The sequence below is a fragment of the Oncorhynchus tshawytscha genome, linkage group LG07, assembly GCF_018296145.1.
Source record: "Oncorhynchus tshawytscha isolate Ot180627B linkage group LG07, Otsh_v2.0, whole genome shotgun sequence".
NCBI classification, from domain to species: domain Eukaryota; kingdom Metazoa; phylum Chordata; class Actinopteri; order Salmoniformes; family Salmonidae; genus Oncorhynchus; species Oncorhynchus tshawytscha.
In genome coordinates, this window is record NC_056435.1 from 70,893,633 (window position 1) to 70,919,415 (window position 25,783).

Here is a 25,783-nt window from a genome sequence, read left to right on the forward strand (position 1 = left end):
AGGGACTACAGCTGTATGGAGACTAGGGACTACAGCTGTATGGAGACTAGGGACTACAGCTGTATGGAGACTTCCCTTCCCCAAGACAACACCCCCCCCACTGTCCCTTAACACATATTGACGTATACACACTTCAGTCTCTGTACTAGTCCCACAGCAGAGACAGGGGTTATGTCCCAAATGGCACCCATACATTTTGTAGTGCACTACTTTTGACCAGAGCCCTATGGGTTTCCCTGTGGGCCCAGATCAAAAGTAGTGCACCAAGAAAATTGGAATAGGATGCCATTTGGGCCCAAAACAGGACCTGGACTTGCCCTGAGCAGTGGTTTCACTACCTTCAAAACCAAATCCATCTTGTGCCTTTTCTTCAATGCAATACTTTAGTTGGCCACTCAGTGGCGACAAAACCCACAAGGCAGACATTGCCCTTTTTATGTTTCCCTCAGAGGAATGGCAGCCATTTCTGTCCAGGAGGATTGATAGCATACACACACGGCTGTAGACGCTCCCTTTAAGTTTGTGTCTCTAATTCTAGGAGCACAACAGTCAGAAAGGAGTGACATTTACAGTCTAAGGTCACGGCCTTTCACCTTTACTGTCAGACAGTAGCATAGACATACCCCCGGCCTTCCATCCATTCCATCACTGCTCCATCAGGTCCTTCTTACTACAGATCACTTCTCCATCAGGTTCTTCTTACTACAGATCACTGCTCCATCAAGTCCTCCTTACAACAGATCGCTGCTCCATCAGGTCCTCCTTACTACAGATCACTGCTCCATCAGGTCCATCAGATCCCCCTTACTACAGATCACTGCTCCATCAGGTCCTCCTTACTACAGATCACTGCTCCATCAGGTCCTCCTTACTACAGATCACTGCGCCATCAGGTCCTCATTACAGATCACTGCGCCATCAGGTCCTTCTCATTACAGATCCTTGCTCCATCATGTCCTCATTAGATCACTGCTCCAACCAGGTCCTTACTACAGATCATTGCTCCATCAGGTCCTTATTACAGATAATTGCTCCATCAGATCCTTCTCATTACAGATCATTGCTCCATCAGATCCTTCTCATTACAGATCATTGCTCCACCAGGTCCTCATTACAGATCATTGCTCCACCAGGTCCTTACTACAGATCATTGCTCCACCAGGTCCTTATTACAGATAATTGCTCCATCAGATCCTTCTCATTACAGATCATTGCTCCATCAGATCCTTCTCATTACAGATCATTGCTCCACCAGGTCCTCATTACAGATCATTGCTCCACCAGGTCCTTACTACAGATCATTGCTCCATCAGGTCCTAATCACAGACCATTGCTCCATCAGGTCCTAATTGCAGATTATTGCTCAATCAGGTCCTTCTTATTACAGATCATTGCTTCATCAGATCCTTCATTACAGATAATTGCTCCATCAGGTCCTTATTACAGATCACTCCTCCATCAGGTCCTCATTACAGATCACTGCTCCACCAGGTCCTCATTACAGATAATTTCTCCATCAAGTCATCCTTATTACAGACCACTGCTCCATCAGATCCTCATTACAGACCATTGCTCCATCTTGTCCCCATTACAGATCACTGCTCCATCAGGTCCTTATTATTACAGATCATTGCTCCACCAGGTCCTTATTACAGATCATTGCTTCATCAGATCCTTCTCATTACAGATCATTGCTCCATCATGTCCTTATTACAGATCACTGCTCCACCAGGTCCTCATTACAGATCATTGCTCCATCAGGTCCTCGTTATAGATCACTGCTCCATCAGGTCCTCGTTACAGATCACTGCTCCATCAGACCCCTCTTATTACAGATCATTGCTCCATCAGGTCCTCATTACAGATTGTTGCTCCACCGGGTCCTCCTTATTACAGATCATTGCTCCATCAGGCCCTCCTTATTACAGATCATTGCTCCAGCGGGTCCTTCTTATTACAGATTACTGCTCCATCAGGTTTCTTATTACAGATCATTGCTCCATCAGATCCTCATTACAGATCACTGCTCCATCAGGTTTCTTATTACAGATAATGTGCTTTTCTTGCTCCAAAACAGAGTCATTGAGGACAGGGTAGCGGGTAGTAGCACTGAGGGAGAGGAGGACATCTGAAGATGTGTCAGTTAGTCTTCTCCTGAACCACCATCATCGGTACATCCCAAATGGCACCCTATTCCCTACATAGTACACTACTTTTGACTAGATCCTTATAGGAGTAAGGCTTCCCTTTTTTGGACGCACCCTGGGTTTTATTTAAAAAATAATAATAATAATTAAAGAGAAAGAAGACGTTAACACCCTATGGGCCCTGTTCAAAAGTAGTGTACTACATAGTGAATAGGGGGTACCATCCATTTGAGACAAGACCAATTCGTCAGTCCCAGGTTCGGCTACTACAGGTTCTCCTCTCGGAGGCCCTCTAGGATCTTGATGAGGCTCTCTAATCCAAACACGTAGCCCCGATCCGGCCCGTCGTGCACCGTCTGGTCGTCGCGGAAACCTTTGAAGGTGCTGTGGGCAAAGTCTATCATGCGGACGTCCACACTGATGCTGGGGCTGGAGGGGAGTGGTAGTGGTGGAGGGGGGGTGTGGGGGTCTGAGGGCTGGGGTGGAAGGGGCTGGAGAGGCTCCTGGTGGAGCTGCTGTGGAGGGGTTGGGACGGGCGTGGGGGTAGTCTGGTGGAGGTGGTATTGCCTGGGGCAGCTGGAGAGGGGCTTCTGTCAGTCCATGGGCCCCTTGGTGGACTCCGCCTTGGAGCCCCACTCCTAAGCCCGGTCCTTGGACACCTTGGTGGACTCCGCCTTGGAGCCCCACTCCTGACCCTGGTCCTTGGACACCTTGGAGCCCCACTCCTAAACCCGGTCCTTGGACACCTTGGAGCCCCACCCCTAAGCCTGGTCCTTGGACACCTTGGAGCCCCACTCCTAAACCCGGTCCTTGGACACCTTGGAGCCCCACCCCTAACCCCGGCCCTTGGACACCTTGGTGGACTCCGTCCTGGAGCCCCACTCCTATCCCTGGTCCTTGGACACCTTGGAGCCCCACTCCTAACCCCGGTCCTTGGACACCTTGGTGGACTCCGCCTTGGAGCCCCACTCCTATCCCTGGTCCTTGGACACCTTGGAGCCCCACTCCTAACCCCGGTCCTTGGACACCTTGGTGGACTCCGCCTTGGAGCCCCACTCCTGACCCTGGTCCTTGGACACCTTGGAGCCCCACTCCCATCCCCCGGTCCTTGGAGCCCCACTCCTGATCCTGGTCCTTGGACACCTTGGAGCCCCACTCCTATCCCCGGTCCTTGGACACCTTGAGCCCCACTCCTGTCCCTGGTCCTTGGACACCTTGTAGCCCCACTCCTGTCCCTGGTCCTTGGACACCTTGTAGCCCCACTCCTGTCCCTGGTCCTTGGACACCTTGTAGCCCCACTCCTGTCCCTGGTCCTTGGACACCTTGGAGCCCCACTCCTATCCCTGGTCCTTGGACACCTTGGATTCCTAGCCCTGGGTTGACTGCCACCCCCTTCTCTGAGGGCAGCTCAGCTGCTGGTTGTGGTGCTGGTGTTTTTTGGTTTTCCAAGGGCTCTGCCGGGGCCTGTGGTGGTGATGCTGCTTTCTGCTGCCAGGTCTCCTGTGGTGCTTTCTGCCAGACGTAGGCCAGCTCAGGCTCCTTCCCCTCATAGATGATTAGCAGGGAGGATGAGTAGAAGCGGTAGGTGGTCTGTCTCTCCAGAATGGCCTTCAGGCTGCGTAACTTACACAGCATGGGCTCAAACAGGTCCTTCCTGAGCGACGCCCCGTTGTGCAGGTATTGGTGGAGGGCGTGGCGGAAGCCCTCGATGGACAGGCTGCGGCCGTAGTACTTGTTCCTGCACAGATAGTGGCCCGTATCCATCTGGTACACCTGGACCATAGAACACAGAGATTAGAGGATACACCTGGACCATAGAACACAGAGATTAGAGGATACACCTGGACCATAGAGAGAACAGAGGTTAAACCTGGACGAAAGAGAGAACAGAGGTTAAACCTGGACCATACAACACAGGGATACGAGATAATACCTGGATCATACAACACGGGCATACGAGATGATACCTGGACCACACAACACGGGGATACGAGGTGATATCTGGACCATAGAGAGAACAGAGGTGATACCTGGACCATACAACACGGGGATACGAGGTGATACCTGGACCATACAACACAGGGATACGAGGTGATACCTGGACCATACAACACGATGTGATACCTGGACCATACAACACGAGGATACAAGGTGATACCTGGACCATACAACACGGGGATACGAGATTAGAGGTTACACCTGGACTATAGAGAGAACAGAGGATACACCTGGACCATAGAGAGATCAGAGGATACACCTGGACCACAGAGAGATTAGAGGTTCCACCTGGACCATAGAGAGAACAGAGGGTACACCTGGACCATTGAGAGATTAGAGGTTACACCTGGACCATGAAGAGAACCAGAGGTTACACCTGGGCTATGAAGAGAACCAGAGGATACACCTGGACCATAGAGACAACAGAGGTTACACCTGGACCATAGAGAGAACAGAGGTTACACCTGGACCATAGAGAGAACAGAGGATACACCTGGACCATAGAGAGAACAGAGGATACACCTGGACCATAGAGAGAACAGAGGTTACACCTGGACCATAGAGAGAACCAGAGGATACACCTGGACCATTGAGAGAACAAAGGTTACACCTGGACCATAGAGAGATTAGAGGTTACACCTGGACCATAGAGAGAACAGAGGGTACACCTGGACCATAGAGAGAACAAAGGTTACACCTGGACCATAGAGAGATTAGAGGTTACACCTGGACCATAGAGAGAACAGAGGGTACACCTGGACCATTGAGAGAACCAGAGGATACACCTGGACCATAGAGAGAACCAGAGGTTACACCTGGACCATAGAGAGAACAGAGTATACACCTGGACCATGAAGAGAACCAGAGGTTACACCTGGGCCATGAAGAGAACCAGAGGATACACCTGGACCATAGAGACAACAGAGGATACACCTGGACCATAGAGAGAACCAGAGGTTACACCTGGACCATAGAGAGAACAGAGGATACACCTGGACCATAGAGAGAACAGAGGTTACACCTGGACAATAGAACCACAGCGAAAAGAGGCTACACCCGGTACTACACAACACACAGAGGCTCCTTCCCAAATTAAACCCTATTCCCTACATAGTGCTCCGGCCAATAGTAGTAGTGCACAATGTAGGGACTAGGATGCCATTGTGATGCAGGCAGAGAGTGCAGAGGTTAGACCTCTAAACATTAAAACAGAACGTGGCGAGTCATTCCGATTTATGTTAGAGAGAGAACCAAACCCACACGTAATGGAGGAGGCCTTGTGAAGCTGGACGTTGGGATCAATGCTGGGGCTATTGTCCCTGCTCGTGCACCAGCGCTACAAGACAACCACGCCGTCCGTCCCTCCTGTAATTCATGATGTACCTCTCAACGTGTGTGTTGGGATCAAGACGGAAGGTGAATTTCAGTTCCAACCGAAACAGACAATAAAGTATCTAGTATTGTCCCAGTTATCTCTTTTATTTGTAACTTGATAAGATATTATAGTATCTCTTCTGTCCTGCTCAGTTCACCGCTGTGGGATCTCTGTGTCAGCACAGGTGTGTTAGTCGGATCAATATGAAGAGATACGGAGTACGGGGATCTATGGTGCAGTAGCTACTGTGTAAAGCCATCTACCTACCTCATCCCCATATTGTTTTTTAATTTACTTTTCTGCTCTTTTACACACCAGTATCACTACTTACACATCATCATCTGCTCATTTATCACTCCAGTGGTTAATCTGCTAACCACTGCCGGGGCGACAGGGTAGCCTAGTGGTTAGAGTGTAGAGGTGGCAGGTAGCCTAGTGGTTAGAGGGTAGAGGCGGCAGGGTAGCCTAGTGGTTAGAGTGTAGAGGCGACAGGGTAGCCTAGTGGTTAGAGTGTAGAGGCGGCAGGGTAGCCTAGTGGTTAGTGGTTAGAGTGTAGAGGCGGCAGGGTAGCCTAGTGGTTAGAGTGTAGAGGCGGCAGGGTAGCCTAGTGGTTAGAGTGTAGAGGCGGGGTAGCCTAGTGGTTAGAGTGTAGAGGGCAGGGTAGCCTAGTGGTTGGTTAGAGGCGCAGGGTAGCCTAGTGGTTCCCCAGAGCGTAGGGGCGCAGGGTAGCCTAGTGGTGGTTAGAGCTAGTGGTTAGGGGCGGCAGGGTAGCCTAGTGGTTAGAGTGGAGGGGCGGCAGGGTGGCCTAGTGGTTGGTTAGGGTGGAGTGGTTAGAGGGGGGCGGCAGGGGAAGAGGCAGAGGTGCCAGGGTAGCCTAGTGGTTAGAGTGGAGGGGCGGCAGGGTGGCCTAGTGGTTAGAGCGTAGGGGCGGCAGGGTAGCCTAGTGGTTAGAGTGGAGGGGCGGCAGGGTGGCCTAGTGGTTAGGGTAGCCTAGTGGTTGTGGAGGGGGCAGGGTGGCCAGTGGGGTGGCCTAGTGGTTAGAGTGGAGGGGCGGCAGGGTGGCCTAGTGGGAGTGGAGGGGCGGCAGGGTGGCCTAGTGGTTAGAGTGGAGGGGCGGCAGGGTGGCCTAGTGGTTAGAGTGGAGAGGGTGGCCTAGTGGTTAGAGTGGAGGGGCGCAGGGTGGAGTGGGCGTGGAGGGGCGGCAGGGTAGCCTAGTGGTTAGAGCGTTGGACTAGTAACCGGAAGGTTGTAAGTTCAAACCCCCGAGCTGACAAGGTACAAATCTGTCATTCTGCCCCTGAACAGGCAGTTAACCCACAGTTCCTAGGCCGTCATTGAAAATAAGAATTTGTTCTTAACTGACTTGCCTAGTTAAATAAAGGTAAAATAAAATTGTAACTATTGTTGTGTGTCAAACTGCTTTGCTTTATCTTGGTCCAGGTCGCAGTTGTAAATAAGAACTTGTTCTCAACTACCTTACCTGGTTAAATAAAGGTGAAATAAACAAATAAATAAACTGAAACCCAAATGGAACATACAAATGTAGAAGGAAGCAGTGTATTGGGCATGCATTCTAAGTGGTAGTCTATGCAGATATGTTTTCTGTTGTCTTGGCTAGATCTCCCGTTGCAAAAAAAAAAGAGCTTCAAAAACTTTCAGGTGAAATAAAAGTTAGGAAAAAAAAAAAAAAAACCTCTGGGCTCACCTGCATCCCACAGACACGAACCCCCAGGGTGGCGGAGGTGCTCTGCTCGCACTTCTGCATCTGCCTGGCTGCTTTCTCCTCCGAGGCATCGTCCCCATGCTGCCGTGTGCCCATCTTCAGGTCCAGGATGCACGGGTAGCTGAAGAGGTGAACCACGTTCTCCAGGAGCAGAAACTCTGGGAGAGGTGAGAGGTCAAGGAGACAACACTCTATTCGAAGGTTAATTATCTAAACGTTTAAAAAGTCACTCAAGGAATTCTCTCTCTCTCTCTCTCTCTTGGGACTCACACCCTGCCTGTGACTGCAAATCAGTGGCAACCTCAGTCCAGAGGACAATTCCTCTTCAAGGTTAAGACCTTGGATTATTGAGTGGGAGACCAGGGGTCAGATCCCACCAGTTACACAGGGGAGGTGTCAGATTTAAGAGGAAGTCAAAGTCTCACTTAATTTGATTCAATAGCACTCTTGTAACAGTTTAGTTGGTATAACACAGCATAGTTTAGTTGGTATAACACAGTATAGTTTAGTTGGTATAACACAGTATAATTTAGTTGGTATAAGACAGTATAGTTTAGTCGGTATAAGACAGTATAGTTTAGTCGGTATAACACAGCCTACAGTCGTCGACTACACTATCACAGCCAACAGTCGTCGACTACACTATATCACAGCCGTACAGTCGTCCACTACATTATATCACAGCCAACAGTCGTCCACTACACTATATCACAGCCAACAGTCTTCCATTACACTACATCACAGCCAACAGTCGTCCACTACACTACATCACAGCCAACAGTCATCCACTACACTACATCACAGCCAACAGTCGTCCACTACACTATATCACAGCCAACAGTCGTCCACTACACTATATCACAGCCAACAGTCATCCACTACACTATATCACAGCCAACAGTCGTCCACTACACTATATCACAGCCAGCACTACACTATATCACAGCCAACAGTCGTCCACTACACTATATCACAGCCAACAGTCGTCCACTACACTAATCACAGCCAACAGTCGTCCACTACACTATATCACAGCCAACAGTCGTCCACTACACTATATCACAGCTACACTATACAGTCGTCCACTACACTATATCACAGCCAACAGTCGTCCACTACACTATATCACAGCCAACAGTCGTCCACTACACTATATCACAGCCAACAGTCGTCCACTACACTATATCACAGCCAACAGTCCACTACACTATATCACAGCCAACAGTCGTCCACTACACTATATCACAGCCAACAGTCGTCCACTACACTATATCACAGCCAACAGTCGTCCACTACACTATATCACAGCCAACAGTCGTCCACTACACTATATCACAGCCAACAGTCGTCCACTACACTATATCACAGCCAACAGTCGTCCACTACACTATATCACAGCCAACAGTCGTCCACTACACTATATCACAGCCAACAGTCGTCCACTACACACATCACAGCCAACACACTACATCACAGCCAACAGTCGTCCACTACACTACATCACAGCCGACAGTCGTCCACTACACTACATCACAGCCAACAGTCGTCCACTACACTACATCAGTCCACTACACTATATCACAGTCCACTACACTATATCACAGCTACAGTCGTCCACTACACTATATCACAGTCAGTCGTCCACTACACTATATCACAGCCGACAGTCGTCCACTACACTATATCACAGCCGTACAGTCGTCCACTACACTATATCACAGCCGACAGTCGTCCACTACACTATATCACAACCAACCGTCTTCCACTACACTATATCACACAGTCTTCCACTACAGTCTTCCACTACACTATATCACAGCCAACAGTCTTCCACTACACTATATCACAGCCAACAGTCTTCCACTACACTATATCACAGTCTTCCACTACACTATATCACAGCCAACAGTCTTCCACTACACTATATCACAGCCAACAGTCGTATCACAGCCAACAGTCGTCCACTACACTATATCACAGCCAACACTCCACTACACTACATCACAGCCAACAGTCGTCCACTACATCACAGCCGACAGTCGTCCACTACACTATATCACAGCCGACATCACTACACTACATCACAGCCGACAGTCTTCCTACACTACATCACAGCCAACAGTCGTCCACTACACTACATCACAGCCAACAGTCTTCCACTACACTATATCACAGCCAACAGTCGTCCACTACACTATATCACAGCCGTACAGTCGTCCACTACACTATATCACAGCCAACAGTCGTCGACTACACTATATCACAACCAACCGTCTTCCACTACACTATATCACAGCCAACAGTCTTCCACTACACTATATCACAGCCAACAGTCTTCCACTACACTATATCACAGCCAACAGTCGTCGACTACACTATATCACAGCCAACAGTCGTCGACTACACTATATCACAGCCAACAGTCTTCCACTACACTATATCACAGCCAACAGTCGTCGACTACACTATATCACAGCCAACAGTCGTCCACTACACTATATCACAGCCAACAGTCTTCCACTACACTATCACAGCCAACAGTCGTCGACTACACTATATCACAGCCAACAGTCGTTCACTACACTATATCAGAGCCAACAGTCGTCCACTACACTATATCACAGCCAACAGTCGTCACTACACTATATCACAGCCAACAGTCGTCCACTACACTATATCACAGCCAACAGTCTTCCACTACACTATCACAGCCAACAGTCGTCGACTACACTATATCACAGCCAACAGTCGTTCACTACACTATATCACAGCCAACAGTCGTCCACTACACTATATCACAGCAAACAGTCGTCGACTACACTATATCACAGCCAACAGTCGTCCACTACACTATATCACAGCCAACAGTCGTCATCTGGATCATTCTATAGGTCGAAATTAAACTTCATTGGTGATTGGGCCAGAGGACTACATCTGGATCATTCTATAGGTCTAAATTAAACCTCATTGGTGATTGGGCCAGAGGACTACATCTGGATCATTCTATAGGTCTAAATTAAACCTCATTGGTGATTGGGCCAGAGGACTACATCTGGATCATTCTATAGGTCTAAATTAAACCTCATTGGTGATTGGGCCAGAGGACTACAGCTGGATCGACAAAACAGATGGCCTTGTTAAGACGTGGACATTCAACTCGACTTTCAACCACGTTTGAGGACTGAAAAAAATATATAAAAACAAATCAGACAGTTAATCCCTTTAGGTTTTCTTAACGTTTGAACCCAAATGAAACCGTTTAACGTGCAGGAGTCAAGTCTCAGTAAAATATAATTGTACGTAATCTTTTTCCTCTCAGTGTGCAAAAAAAAAAACAACTAAACGAGAAAGAAGAATGTGTGAGCACAGTGGAAAGTCCAATCTGCCCCCCCCCCGCCGCCGCCGTCTCTAGTTTCTGCTGCCGCTGTACATGTGAGAGAGAGACGCAGGACAGTGTTCTCCTTTAACATGGGGGCTCACGTCAGCTAAGACAAAAAGGACCGACAGTCAGGTACACAGTGAACATGAACTAAGCGCCTTAAACAATCAACCGCTCGTTCACTCGCAGGCCATCCTAGATACAGGACAACTTCCAAAAATGGCACCCTATTCCCCTACATAGTGCACTACTTTTGACCAGGGCCCATAGAGCTCTGGTCAAAAGTCGTGTACTATGTAGGGAAATAGGGTGCATTTTGAGACAAACACACAGAGACTAAAGTTGAGGAATTCCCCAGATTGTTAAGTACAACATGATATTATCTTCTGATAATATTTGGTTCCTGTGGTGAGGTGGTCAGTGTTTTATGTGGTCAGTGAAGAACCTGACACTACTTCTGACAGTTGGGAAAGAAGGGTGCGGCTCTCGAGGAGTGCCCTTGGTGTGATTTCTACATTTCGGGAAGCACCTCAAACTCCAGGCTTGTGTCCCAAATGGAGCCCTATTGACTATATAGAGACCAGCGTTCCATTTGGGACAGAGGTTGGTCTGAGCCCCGTCTTTTCCCACGGCCTACTTTGACAGGTTAGATCACCAGAGAACTCCCAGGGTCCGTTAAGGACAGGAGGGTTGTAACACTACTCCTGACCAACGCCTTGTTCAGGTAATGGAGTCAGATAGATCGTGTTTGTTCAACTTGACCAGGTCATTGGTCAACTCCCCTGTCAGCGCTTTCCCTCTGTTTATCCTTCCATGCGTCTGTCCTTTTCTTTTCTCCTCTCCTCATCCTGTCTGGTTAAGGTAAGTATCCTCATCCTGTCTGGTTAAGGTAAGTATCCTCATCCTGTCTGGTTAAGGTAAGTATCCTCATCCTGTCTGGTTAAGGTAAGTATCCTGATCCTTTCCCCTCATCCTGTCTGGTTAAGGTAAGTATCCTCATCCTGTCTGGTTAAGGTAAGTATCCTCATCCTGTCTGGTTAAGGTAAGTATCCTCATCCTGTCTGGTTAAGGTAAGTATCCTCATCCTGTCTGGTTAAGGTAAGTATCCTCATCCTGTCTGGTTAAGGTAAGTATCCTCATCCTGTCTGGTTAAGGTAAGTATCCTCATCCTGTCTGGTTAAGGTAAGTATCCTCATCCTGTCTGGTTAAGGTAAGTATCCTCATCCTGTCTGGTTAAGGTAAGTATCCTGATCCTTTCCCCTCATCCTGTCTGGTTAAGGTAAGTATCCTCATCCTGTCTGGTTAAGGTAAGTATCCTCATCCTGTCTGGTTAAGGTAAGTATCCTGATCTTTTCCCCTCATCCTGTCTGGTTAAGGTAAGTATCCTCATCCTGTCTGGTTAAGGTAAGTATCCTGATCTTTTCCCCTCATCCTGTCTGGTTAAGGTAAGTATCCTCATCCTGTCTGGTTAAGGTAAGTATCCTCATCCTGTCTGGTTAAGGTAAGTATCCTCATCCTGTCTGGTTAAGGTAAGTATCCTCATCCTGTCTGGTTAAGGTAAGTATCCTCATCCTGTCTGGTTAAGGTAAGTATCCTCATCCTGTCTGGTTAAGGTAAGTATCCTCATCCTGTCTGGTTAAGGTAAGTATCCTCATCCTGTCTGGTTAAGGTAAGTATCCTCATCCTGTCTGGTTAAGGTAAGTATCCTCATCCTGTCTGGTAAAGGTAAGTATCCTCATCCTGTCTGGTTAAGGTAAGTATCCTCATCCTGTCTGGTTAAGGTAAGTATCCTCATCCTGTCTGGTTAAGGTAAGTATCCTCATCCTGTCTGGTTAAGGTAAGTATCCTCATCCTGTCTGGTTAAGGTAAGTATCCTCATCCTGTCTGGTTAAGGTAAGTATCCTCATCCTGTCTGGTTAAGGTAAGTATCCTCATCCTGTCTGGTTAAGGTAAGTATCCTCATCCTGTCTGGTTAAGGTAAGTATCCTCATCCTGTCTGGTTAAGGTAAGTATCCTCATCCTGTCTGGTTAAGGTAAGTATCCTCATCCTGTCTGGTTAAGGTAAGTATCCTCATCCTGTCTGGTTAAGGTAAGTATCCTGATCCTTTCCCCTCATCCTGTCTGGTTAAGGTAAGTATCCTGATCTTTTCCCCTCATCCTGTCTGGTTAAGGTAAGTATCCTGATCTTTCCCCTCATCCTGTCTGGTTAAGGTAAGTATCCTCATCCTGTCTGGTTAAGGTAAGTATCCTGATCTTTTCCCCTCATCCTGTCTGGTTAAGGTAAGTATCCTCATCCTGTCTGGTTAAGGTAAGTATCCTGATCTTTTCCCCTCATCCTGTCTGGTTAAGGTAAGCGTGAATATAGAACTAAATTAACGAATCAATGAGGGAAATGATCAGTCTCAGTTCCAGGTACCTAATCAAGGAAAGTTGAACTTAACCCAGTTAGCACTTACCCTCTTGTGTATCTACCATCTAAACCCGTCTATCTATCTGGTTAGGCAACAACATGGAAACAGGAGACTGATGGATCCTCATTGATTGGTTGAGTCAGTCCCAGACACCTCAACATGAGGACCGTAACGATCAATAAGGAAAACATCGCCTCATTATCAGGAGCATTGAGCCACTGTCCATCCTGTTCCTGAATAAGTAGAAACATCTTCCTGGTACGTGATTCTGCTGAGCTTCCAAATGGCTGTTTGATTTGTGTTACTATCCTAACTAAAGAACCCAGCAGATATAACAAGGCATTGATAGATCAATAAATGGCTAAATAGGTTTTGATGCCAAGTGGCGTAGCGGTCTAAGGCACTGCATCTCAGTGCAAGAGGCACCACTACAGTCCCTGGTTCGAATCCAGGCTGTATCACAACCGGCCGTGATTGGGAGTCCCGTAGGGCGGCGCACAATTGGCCCAGTATCGTCCGGGTTTGGCCGGGGGGGGTAGGCCGTCCATTGTAAAATAAGAATGTGTTCTTAACTGACTTGTCTAGTTAAATAAAAGGGATACTGTAGAGCTTCCTGTCCTTGGACTCTGATCTCATGCGGCTGAGCTGCTGCCTGTGACAGCGGAGGCTCCAGGGGTTGTGGCTGATCTTCTCTGAGCCCAGGCCGCTGTTGTTATCCAGCATCTGGAAGGGAATATCACTGTAGATCTGGAGCTCTAGACGAGGACTCTTCAGCTCCTGGAGACTGGAGGGAGAGGACACAGGAACAACAGGGTTAACAGCGGAGAGACTGCTGGTTAACTAAAGCATGTCAGTGTGGATCTGGAGCCGAAGGTCAACTAACAGGTCAACTAACAGGTCAACTACAGCACCACAACATGTCAAGTGTGGATCTGGAGCTCCAGGGGCCTCATGTAGAAACTATAGGCATCTACAAAAATAGACCCCCAAAAGATGCGTGAAAGTTGTCATTTCTAAAAACTGAATAGATGTGAGAATGTGCTTGACTTCCTGGTAACTTTAAACCATGTGTACGCTCGGTTTCTAGTGGTTGAAACATTCCATTGCAAACAGGCAGATTAGTATTTTGTGCAGACGGGGGATATATGATGGCATGCCTATTCATAACAACAAAAACAACAGGTAAATATAATAACAAGATGTAATCATTGCAACAAAAAAAAGAAGAAGAGAAATATGAATCTATTTCCTATTTCCATGATAATTTCTGAATAAATTGCTCACTTTTTCTGACTCGTGGATCATGCTGGTGAAGTAGGCTACAGGCAGACCTACAACATCCACATTTCATTGGACCCATTTTACAGTAGTAAATAGATCCCATACAGATCCCGTAAACTCAACGTGTAAATGTCGGACCCATGTTTCATGAGCTGAAATAATAGATCCCAGAAATGTTCAACACTAAAAAAAAAAGCTAATTTCTCTCAAATGTTCAGTACGAATGTGTTTACATCTCTGTTAGCGACCATTTTATCCTTTGCCAAGATAATCCTTCCACCTGACAGGTGTGGCATATCAAGAAGCTGATTAAAACAGCATGATCATTACACAGGTGCACCTTGGGCTGGGGACTATAAAAGGGCACTAAAATGCCACAGATGTCTCAAGTTTTGAGGGAGCGGGAAATTGGCATGCTGACTGCAGGAATGTCCACCTTAGCTGTTGCCAGATAATTTAATGTTCATTTCTCTCAGCAGGCCTGTCCTACACGACGTCTCAGCAGGCCTGTCCTACACGACGTCTCAACAGGCCTACAGTAGGTCTGTCGTACATGTCTCTCCCTTCTGTGTGTAGCTCCTGAACAACACAAGGGAACACAGGTTAACAACTAAAGCAGGCCACCGAAACACAAACCCAGGGGCATCACAACATATTCAGCTAAGTTATAGCCAACCTACATTATTATAGTCTATCATATGAACAAATCAGGCAACTGGGTCCTACTCACTTCTCAGTGCTGTCGTTCTCGTGTGGTAGCCTCTCCTCTTTGATCTCAGAGGTAGACACACACCATTCCCTATCCCCCCTGCTCTACTCACTTCTCAGTGCTGTCGTTCTCGTGTGGTAGCCTCTCCTCTTTGATCTCGGAGGTGGAGCGGAGGAGGCTCCGTCGGGAGTGTTTTCTCCGGGGTTGGTCCCTCTCCGGTAGGTCCTCGTGGTCCAGGATCTCGCTCTCCACATACGGGTACGCTACCAAGTTGATGTATCCGTCAATATCCCCCTCAAAACATACCAACACCATGCCTAGAGGAGAGGGCAGAAGATGCACTTGGGTGGGTGATTTACACAATTACATTTGAAATATTTCTGGATACATTACAATGTTAAAATTTTTAAAAATGTAATTGGATTATAGAGTATGGAAAATCTTATGAAAATATAAAATGTGTACGGAATAAAAACAAGCCTGCGTTAAATATTTTGATGATAATAAGGGTCTTCCATAGGAGAAAGACTGATGAGACAGAAACCTGCTGTCAGAAACCTGAAACTACAGGAAAATACCACCAGTGTGTAAGATAAGCAGGGAAAGGGAAACGATATGGGTTCAGGTTTATAGGAGATAGAGGTGAATGTCATCTCATCTGGCAAGGCAGTCTGTCACAACGTCAGGGTTAGGGAGAGGTTGAGATGGAACAGGAGAGAGAGAGAGAGAGAGACAGAAATAGGACTCATCTATCTCCTCTTTGATTCATTCTAGATTGGTAGAGAATGTATAGGTGAAAGATTACAGTAGAGAGAGACCGGCAGGGTGGGGCCAGACGGAGGCGGGCGAGGTAGGGAAAGGTAGAGTAGGAGCATTTCCTGAAACTTTCTGAAGAGACAATGAGAATGCCCTGTGTGTGTGCGGTACGAGCGTCGACCACTTTGTGTAGCCGTTAGCAATGATGCTAATGAAAACAGTCTTCTGGTTGATGGAAAGGCTTTCCCAAAAACCTTCTCTAATAAAAGGTAACTACAATGTAGCCTTGTCAGTTTTACAAACTCTCCCAACACGTGGGCTACAAAAAACACAGCTAGGGCAGGGAAGGATGGGGTACGACAGGGCTGGGGTACGACAGGGCGGGGGGACGGCAGGGCACGGCATGGCGGGGGACGGCAGGGCGGGGGGACGGGGGACGGCAGGGCTGCGGGGGACGACAGGGCTGGGGGAAGTATCAGGTTGGATGGGGAAGGGCAGCAGTGGGTAAATGCTCTTAGCCTCTCCTCTCCTGCTGACTCTTGATAGATAGATGGATAGATAAATAGATGAATGATGGATAGAGATGGATGGATGGATGGATGGATGGATGGATGGATGGATGGATGGATGGATGGATGGATGGATGGATGGATGGATGGATGGACGGTTAGACAGCAGCTAAGGTTTTAGACTCTCAGATCCGGCCTAGATGATGAATGATGGATAGAGATGGATGGATGGATGGATGGATGGTTAGACAGCAGCTAAGGTTTTAGACTCTCAGATCCGGCCTAGATGATGAATGATGGATAGAGATGGATGGATGGATGGATGGTTAGACAGCAGCAAAGGTTTTAGACTCTCAGATCCGGCCTAGATGATGAATGATGGATAGAGATGGATGGATGGTTAGACAGCAGCTAAGGTTTTAGACTCTCAGATCCGGCCTAGATGATGAATGATGGATAGAGATGGATGGATGGATGGAGGGTTAGACAGCAGCTAAGGTTTTAGACTCTCAGATCCGGCCTAGATGATGAATGATGGATAGAGATGGATGGATGGATGGTTAGACAGCAGCTAAGGTTTTAGACTCTCAGATCCGGCCTAGATGATGTCACCAGCCGACCAGGATCCAACACTGCTTAGCCAATGAAGACAGGGATGATGTCAGGGGAGGACCATGTGTGGTTACGTGTGTAAGTGAGAGACAGCCAGAGAGCGTAAGAGGAGAAAACGTGATTATGTGAACACAGCAGTGTAACTGTACTCCTGAAACAGACAGCTAATTCTGTCAGGGATCAGTTTAATGACCATTAAATATTCAGCCTGTGTGTGTGTGTGTGTGTGTGTGTGTGTTCAGAGCTCTTACACACAGACTGGTTCAATCCCAGGTGAGCCCCTGGCATGAGCACCTATTCAAAAAATCTTCACCTTTTACAACATAACAAAGAAGAAGACATGGACAGATGGGACCTGATCCCAGATCAGCACTACAACATGACATGGACAGATGGGACCTGATCCCAGATCAGCACTACAACTTGACATGGACAGATGGGACCTGATCCCAGATCAGCACTACAACATGACATGGACAGATGGGACCTGATCCCAGATCAGCACTACAACTTGACATGGACAGATGGGACCTGATCCCAGATCAGCACTACAACATGACATGGACAGATGGGACCTGATCCCAGATCAGCACTACAACTTGACATGGACAGATGGGACCTGATCCCAGATCAGCACTACAACATGACATGGACAGATGGGACCTGATCCCAGATCAGCACTACAACATGACATGGACAGATGGGACCTGATCCCAGATCAGCACTACAACTTGACATGGACAGATGGGACCTGATCCCAGATCAGCACTACAACATGACATGGACAGATGGGACCTGATCCCAGATCAGCACTACAACAAGACATGGACCGATGGGATCTGATCCCAGATCAGCACTACAACGTAACAAGATGACATGGAGAAGACATGGACCGATGGGACCTGATCCCAGATCAGCACTACAACATGACATCGAGAAGACATGGACCGATGGGATCTGATCCCAGATCAGCACTACAACATGACAAGAAGACATGGACCGATGGGACCTGATCTCAGATCAGCACTACAACATAACAAACGAGAAGACATGGACCGATGGGACCTGATCCCAGATCAGCACTACAACATGACAAACAAGAAGACATGGACAGGATGGGACCTTATCCTAGATCAGCACTCCTATTTTGAGACTTTTTATGAATATGGGCCCGTCTTCTCTTTTATGCAACAACAGCTAACTGAGCTCAGCAGCACTGAATAGGGCCATGTCGATCCAACTCAGGGGTACCCATACTTTTTTTTTGGCCCACAACCCCATTTTGATATCTGAAAATTCTCGCGACCCCAACCATGGGAAAAAAATTATGTAAAGTATTCAGATCCCTTCACCTTTTCCTCATGTTACGTTACAGCCTTATTCCACAATATATTAATTTTTCTCCCTCATCAATCTACACACAATACCCCATGACAAAGCAAGTGTTTGCAAATTCATGAAATAAAAACAGAAATACCTTATTTTCATAAGTATTCAGACCCTTTGCTGTGAGACTCGAAATTGAGCTCCGGTACATCCTGTTTCCATTGGTCATCCTTGAGATGTTTCTACAAATTGATTGGAGTCCACCTGTGGTAAATTCAATTGATTGGACATGATTTGGATAGGCACAAATAATTATATTTAATGTCCCACAGTTGACAGTGCATGTCAGAGCAAAAGCCAAGCCATGAGTTCGAAGGAATTGTCCGTAGAGCTCCGAGACAGGATTGTGTCAAGGCACAGATCTGGGGAAAGGTACCAAAAAAATGTCTGCAGCATTGAAGGTCCCAAAGAACACAGTGGCCTACATCATTCTTAAATGGAAGAAGTTTGGAACCACCAAGACTCTTCGTAGATCTGGCCGCCTGGCCAAACTGAGCAATCGGGGGAGAAGGGACTTGGTCAGGGAGGTGACCAAGAACCCGATGGTCACTGACAGAGCACCAGAGTTCCTCTGTGGAGATGGGAGAACTTTCCAGAAGGACAACCATCTCTGCAGCATTCAACCAAATCTAGCCTTTAGAGTGGCCAAATAGAAGCCACTCTTCAGTAAAAGGCACATGACAGCCCACTTGGAGTTTGCCACAAGGCACCTAGACTCTCAGACCATGAAAAATAATATTCTATGGTCTGATGAAACCAAGATTGAATTCTTTGGCCTGAATGCCAAGCGTTACATCTGGAGGAAACCTGGCACCATCCCTACGGTGAAGCATGGTGGTGGCAGCATCATGGTGTGGGGATGTTTTTCAGCGACAGGGACCGGGAGACTAGTCAGGATCAAGGGAAAGATGAACGGAGCAAAATACAGAGAGATCCTTGATGAAAACCTGCTCCAGAACGCTCAGAACCTCAGACAGGGGCCAAGGTTCACCTTCCAACAGGACTACGACCCTAATCACGCAGCCAAGACAACACAGGAGTGGCTTCGGGACAAGTCTCTGAATGTCCTTGTTGCACAGCCAGAGCCCGGACTTGAACCCGATCAAACATCTCCGGAGAGACCTGAAAATAGCTGTGCAGCAGTGCTCTCCATCCAACCTGACAGAGCTTGAGAGGATCTGCAGAGAAGAATGGGAGAAACTCCCCAAATACAGGTGTGACAAGCTTGTAACATCACACCCAAGAAGCCTCGAGGCTGTAATCGCTGCAAAAAGGTGCTACAACAAAGTACTGAGTAAAGGGTCTGAATACTTGTGTGATATTTCAGTTGATCTAAAAAACAAACAAATTTGCAAACATTTCTAAAAACCTGGTTTTGCTTTGTCATTATGGGGTATCGTGTGTAGATTGAGGCTGGAACGTTTCCAAATGCACTGTAGTTAACGGCCAATGTTTACCGTTTTTTATTTGGGGCTATGACAGTCAATTCTAAAACATTCTAACAGTATTTCTGATTGTCTTCTCAACTCACCATCACATACTTTTAATGTGGGGCTATGACAGTCAATTGAAAATGAGTCTGACACATCTTATCTCACCTCCACTAATGAGATGGGTGTGTTTGACGCATGTCAGGGGGCGTGGTTGATAGCGCACACCTCATCTCTACTGTCAAATCCAACCTGGATGGATATTTGGTTTTAATGCAGACGAGAGCGCTGAATCCAGCTTCACACAGATATGAGCTGGAGAAGGGTACTAATGAGTTTTATGGTGCTTTCAAGACAACTAGGAAAGTCGGAAAAAAACTAGGTCAAATCATGATGTCATTAACCTTCAAGTCGGAACTCTAGAAAGAGTCCAGAGTTCCTGAGTTGGATGACCATTCAAAATGATTTCCCCCAGTCGGAGGTAGTCCGTCCATCTCCCCCACCCCCCAAGTTCCTAGTTGTCTTGAACACACTGAAGTTGGAAGTCGGAGTTATCTGAGTTCCAAGTTGTTTTGAAAGCGGCATTAATGCCCAGAGAGAGAAAGCAGGGTATTTATTCCCTTTGAGTCAGAAACCAAAGCTCCTCCCGTAGTGACCTCTGAATGCAGTTCCATCAGCTGTTCGATTTCACTTACTGGCATATCAACTGAGCCAGGATCACAGTCAAACGGATTGGGAAGTAGGTCCCAAAGTGCTCATCCAAGCATTGGAGGTGAGCAGTCGTCACTCAAGTGGGGACACTTGCCGTTGCCGTTTTGTGTTAGAAACATGCACAGCCTGAGGGAAGGGGGCGTGGTTCTCTTTTGAAAGACATGCACAGCCTGAGGGAAACATGCACAGCCTGAGGGAAGGGGGCGTGGTTCTCTTTTGAAAGACATGCACAGCCTGAGGGAAGGGGGCGTGGTTCTCTTTTGAAAGACATGCACAGCCTGAGGGAAACATGCACAGCCTGAGGGAAGGGGGCGTGGTTCTCTTTTGAAAGACATGCACAGCCTGAGGGAAACATGCACAGCCTGAGGGAAGGGGGCGTGGTTCTCTTTTGAAAGACATGCACAGCCTGAGGGAAGGGGGTGTGGTTCTCTTTTGAAAGACATGCACAGCCTGAGGGAAGGGGGCGTGGTTCTCTTTTGAAAGACTCTCCAATAAGAATTCTTTCCTCTGGATCCACTGATTCACTTTTTTCCACCATATCGATTGCGTTCGGTAATATCAAAGTCTCTGCGGTAGAGACGCCCTAACGACGCTGGGACAATTGCGCTACCGCCCTATGGGACTCCCAAACCCTGGCCGGTTGTGATACAGCCTGGAATCGAACCAGGGTCTGTAGTGACGCCTCTAGCACTGAGATGCAGTGCTTTAGACCACTGCATTTAGCCTACAGTCCTATCCAGAGCCACTTACAGGAACAATTAGGGTTAAGTGCCTCGCTCAAGGGAACATACAGATTTTTCACTTATTCGGCTTGGGGATTCGAACCAAAAACCCATCGCTCTTAACTGCTAGGCTACCTACCACGAACTCAATAGGACCACGTTGACCTAACTCAATAGGACCACGTTGACCTAACCCAATAGGACCACGTTGACCTAACCCAATAGGACCACGTTGACCTAACCCAATAGGACCACGTTGACCTAACTCAATAGGACCACGTTGACCTAACCCAATAGGACCACGTTGACCTAACTCAATAGGACCACGTTGACCTAACTCAATAGGACCACGTTGACCTAACTCAATAGGACCACGTTGACCTAACTCAATAGGACCACGTTGACCTAACTCAATAGGACCACGTTGACCTAACTCAATAGGACCACGTTGACCTAACTCAATAGGACCACGTTGACCTAACTCAATAGGACCACGTTGACCTAACTCAATAGGACCACGTTGACCTAACTCAATAGGACCACGTTGACCTAACTCAATAGGACCACGTTGACCTAACTCAATAGGACCACGTTGACCTAACTCAATAGGACCACGTTGACCTAACTCAATAGGACCACGTTGACCTAACTCAATAGGACCACGTTGACCTAACTCAATAGGACCACGTTGACAGTGTTTTCCATTAGCACCGGCAGTTACCTCATCAGCTGGTTACTCATTTTCAGCCAGCTACTTTTCCACTTCATATTAACTAGGTTACTTTTAATTTAAAAGTTTAAAATTCGCTAGTCCGATTGCCCGGGGGAAGTTGAAAAAAACAGACAAGATGAATATAGTTAAGTAAAAATAAAAATATATTTTAAAAAAATATACAAAAACTATATCAAACAATTAGGCCAGTCCCATCAGAACTGGATCAATGGCCTCCAGATGTAATGTTTTACACGCTGTCCTCCCAATCTCAGAGTATAATTATTGTAGACCTGCATTGACAGGAACAAGCAGTTTTTAAAACCATGCAGGTTTTTTTTTAGATCATTTTAGAAATTCATTGCTAGTTAGTGAGTTATTTGTCCAGTTGTAGCTCATTTTTGGTCAGCAATGAAAATCCTGTGAAAGTGATGTGTGCATCACCTGTGTGTGCCTGTGGCCCATAGCCAGAGGAGAGAGACATTACACAGCAGGTAAAATAATGAAAACACAACAGACTAACAAGATAGCCAATTCCAAACATATTGTGTCGTTTGGCTGGTTCTCGCTAGTTTGGCTGGTTCTCGCTAGTTAACTATTAGTGTGAATTATGGTCAATGACATGTAACATGTCCTAAAGTAACTCCTATAAGGTCAAGGTCTCCCCTGAACATGGAATATTTTTTACCTTACACATAGATAAATATCTTAGTTTGCTACCTCGCCCATCTTAGCCATTTGATCCCTGGTTCATTGAATGAGGGAATCATTTTATAGAAGACAAAAACTATTTGGTTGTAATTGCATTGTTGCAGGGTGGCCAACCATCCTCCTGGAGAGATGCTGGGTGTGCAAGACGGCCAACCATCCTCCTGGAGAGATGCTGGGTGTGCAGGACGGCCAACCATCCTCCTGGAGAGATGCTGGGTGTGCAGGACGGCCAACCATCCTCCTGGAGAGATGCTGGGTGTGCAGGACGGCCAACCATCCTCCTGGAGAGATGCTGGGTGTGCAGGACGGCCAACCATCCTCCTGGAGAGATGCTGGGTGTGCAGGACGGCCAACCATCCTCCTGGAGAGATGCTGGGTGTGCAGGACGGCCAACCATCCTCCTGGAGAGATGCTGGGTGTGCAGGACGGCCAACCATCCTCCTGGAGAGATGCTGGGTGTGCAGGACGGCCAACCATCCTCCTGGAGAGATGCTGGGTGTGCAGGACGGCCAACCATCCTCCTGGAGAGATGCTGGGTGTGCAGGACGGCCAACCATCCTCCTGGAGAGATGCTGGGTGTGCAGGACGGCCAACCATCCTCCTGGAGAGATGCTGGGTGTGCAGGACGGCCAACCATCCTCCTGGAGAGATGCTGGGTGTGCAGGACGGCCAACCATCCTCCTGGAGAGATGCTGGGTGTGCAGGACGGCCAACCATCCTCCTGGAGAGATGCTGGGTGTGCAGGACGGCCAACCATCCTCCTGGAGAGATGCTGGGTGTGCAGGACGGCCAACCATCCTCCTGGAGAGATGCTGGGTGTGCAAGACGGCCAACCATCCTCCTGGAGAGATGCTGGGTGTGCAGGACGGCCAACCATCCTCCTGGAGAGATGCTGGGTGTGCAGGACGGCCAACCATCCTCCTGGAGAGATGCTGGGTGTGCAGGACGGCCAACCATCCTCCTGGAGAGATGCTGGGTGTGCAGGACGGCCAACCATCCTCCTGGAGAGATGCTGGGTGTGCAGGACGGCCAACCATCCTCCTGGAGAGATGCTGGGTGTGCAGGACGGCCAACCATCCTCCTGGAGAGATGCTGGGTGTGCAGGACGGCCAACCATCCTCCTGGAGAGATGCTGGGTGTGCAGGACGGCCAACCATCCTCCTGGAGAGATGCTGGGTGTGCAGGACGGCCAACCATCCTCCTGGAGAGATGCTGGGTGTGCAGGACGGCCAACCATCCTCCTGGAGAGATGCTGGGTGTGCAGGACGGCCAACCATCCTCCTGGAGAGATACTGGGTGTGCAGGATGGCCAACCATCCTCCTGGAGAGATACTGGGTGTGCAGGATGGCCAACCACGTTAGATAAAATACCGAACGGTATTTTAGATAAAATACAGAACAGTTCCGGATTCGACCATATTAATGACCAAAAGCTCGCATTCCTGTGTGTTATTATGTTATAATTAAGTCTGATTTGATAGAGCAGTCTGACTGAGCAGCAGCAGGCCCGTAATCATTCATTCAAACAGCACTTTCGTGCGTTTTGCCAGCAGCTCTTCGCAAGCACAGCGCTGTTTATGACTTCAAGCCTATCAGCCTAATGGCTGGTGTAACCAATGTGAAATGGCTAGCTAGTTAGCTGGGTGTGCGCTAATACCGTTTCAAACGTCACTCGCTGTTAGATTTGGAGTAGTTATTCCCCTTACGCTGCAAGGGCCGCGGCTTTTGTGGAGCGATGGGTCACGATGCTTCGAGTGTGGCTGTTGCCGATGTGTTCCTGGTTCGAGCCCAGGTTGAAGCGAGGAGAGGGACGGAAGCTATACTGTTACACTGGCAATACTATAGTGCCTATAAGAACATCCAATAGTCAAAGGTATATGAAATACAAAATGGTATAGAGAGAAATAGTCCTATAAATACTATATTAACTAAACCTAAAACCTCTTACCTTGGAATATTGAAGTCTCATGTTAAAAGGAACCACCAACTTTCATATGTTCTCATGTTCTGAGCAAGGAACTTAAACGTTAGCCTTTTTACATGGCACATATGACTTTCTTCTCCAACACTTTGTTTTTGCATTATTTAAACCAAATTGATTATTTTATTGATGTATTATATTAAGATGAAATAAGTGTTCATTCAGTAATGTTGTAATTGTCATTAAAACAAATACATTTAAAAAAATATTTTTAAATTTTTATTTTAAAATCGGCCGAATAATCGGTATCGTCTTTTTTGGTCCTCCAATAGTCGGTATCGGCGTTGAAAAATCATAATCGGTCAACCTCTAGTATATATATAATACACCTGGCAGCACTCAGTAAATTGAGGTTCTACTCTGTTGGATTTCAATGTATGTCAGTATAGTAAGCAAGACAAAAAAAAAAAAAACTCAATGGAAATATTTTTACAAAGGGGGAAAAACAATAGTTGGACCTATTCAACGTCTATCCACCTAGAGCAACAATAAAGTCTGTGAATAAAGCCTCCTACGAGGACATCGTGTAATACCGTACCCTTTCTCCTCCTGACAGATACCAGGTATCCATGTGTATGTTAGAGTGTGACCTCAAGTCGTCTGTCAGGAAATAGAACAGTACATTCTCCTCAAATTAACCGCTGAGAGACACGGTACAGATCTCTCACTGCCTCCTCCTACAGGAACCACAGACCAGAGCCAACACCACAGGCAGACGAGAGCCAACACCACAGACCACAGCCAGACGAGAGCCAACACCACAGACCACAGGCAGACGAGAGCCAACACCACAGACCACAGCCTGACGAGAGCCAACACCACAGAACACAGCCAGACCAGAACCAGCACCACAGAACACAGCCAGACGAGAGCCAACACCACAGATCATAGCCAGACGAGAGCCAACACCACAGACCATAGCCAGACGAGAGCCAACACCACAGACCATAGCCAGACGAGAGCCAGCACCACAGACCATAGCCAGACCAGAGCCAGCACCACAGAACACAGCCAGACCAGAACCAGCACCACAGAACACAGCCAGACCAGAACCAGCACCACAGAACACAGCCAGACCAGAACCAACACCACAGACCATAGCCAGACGAGAGCCAACACACACCACAGACCAATGCCAGACGAGAGCCAACACGCCAGACCACAGCCAGACCAGGCCACAGCCAACACCACAGACCACAGCCAGATGAGAGCCAACACCACAGACCACAG

The 25,783-nt window shown here is 47.6% G+C and overlaps 1 protein-coding gene across 7 annotated transcripts in view; it reads right to left on the minus strand.

The window, feature by feature from the left end:
• Nucleotides 1-1,050: 1,050 nt before the first annotated feature.
• The window catches only part of ip6k1 (inositol hexakisphosphate kinase 1), a 73,918-nt gene continuing 49,185 nt past the window's right edge, over nucleotides 1,051-25,783 (minus strand). The window contains exons 3-8 of one of the 7 annotated variants that reach the window (XR_006083816.1): nucleotides 15,136-15,340; nucleotides 13,636-13,817; nucleotides 7,226-7,401; nucleotides 2,930-3,920; nucleotides 2,807-2,857; nucleotides 2,607-2,755 (exon numbers count right to left, since the gene is read on the minus strand). Coding sequence is in view for 3 of the 7 variants with exons in the window: in XM_042324873.1 (XP_042180807.1) it covers nucleotides 3,306-3,920; nucleotides 7,226-7,401; nucleotides 13,636-13,817; nucleotides 15,136-15,340 (1,178 nt within the window). In the remaining 4 variants the exon portion in view is untranslated. Of the gene's footprint in view, nucleotides 3,921-7,225; nucleotides 7,402-13,635; nucleotides 13,818-15,135; nucleotides 15,341-25,783 lie in introns of all 7 variants that reach the window. The other 6 variants (XM_042324876.1, XR_006083817.1, XR_006083815.1 and 3 more) reach the window with 6 other exon arrangements.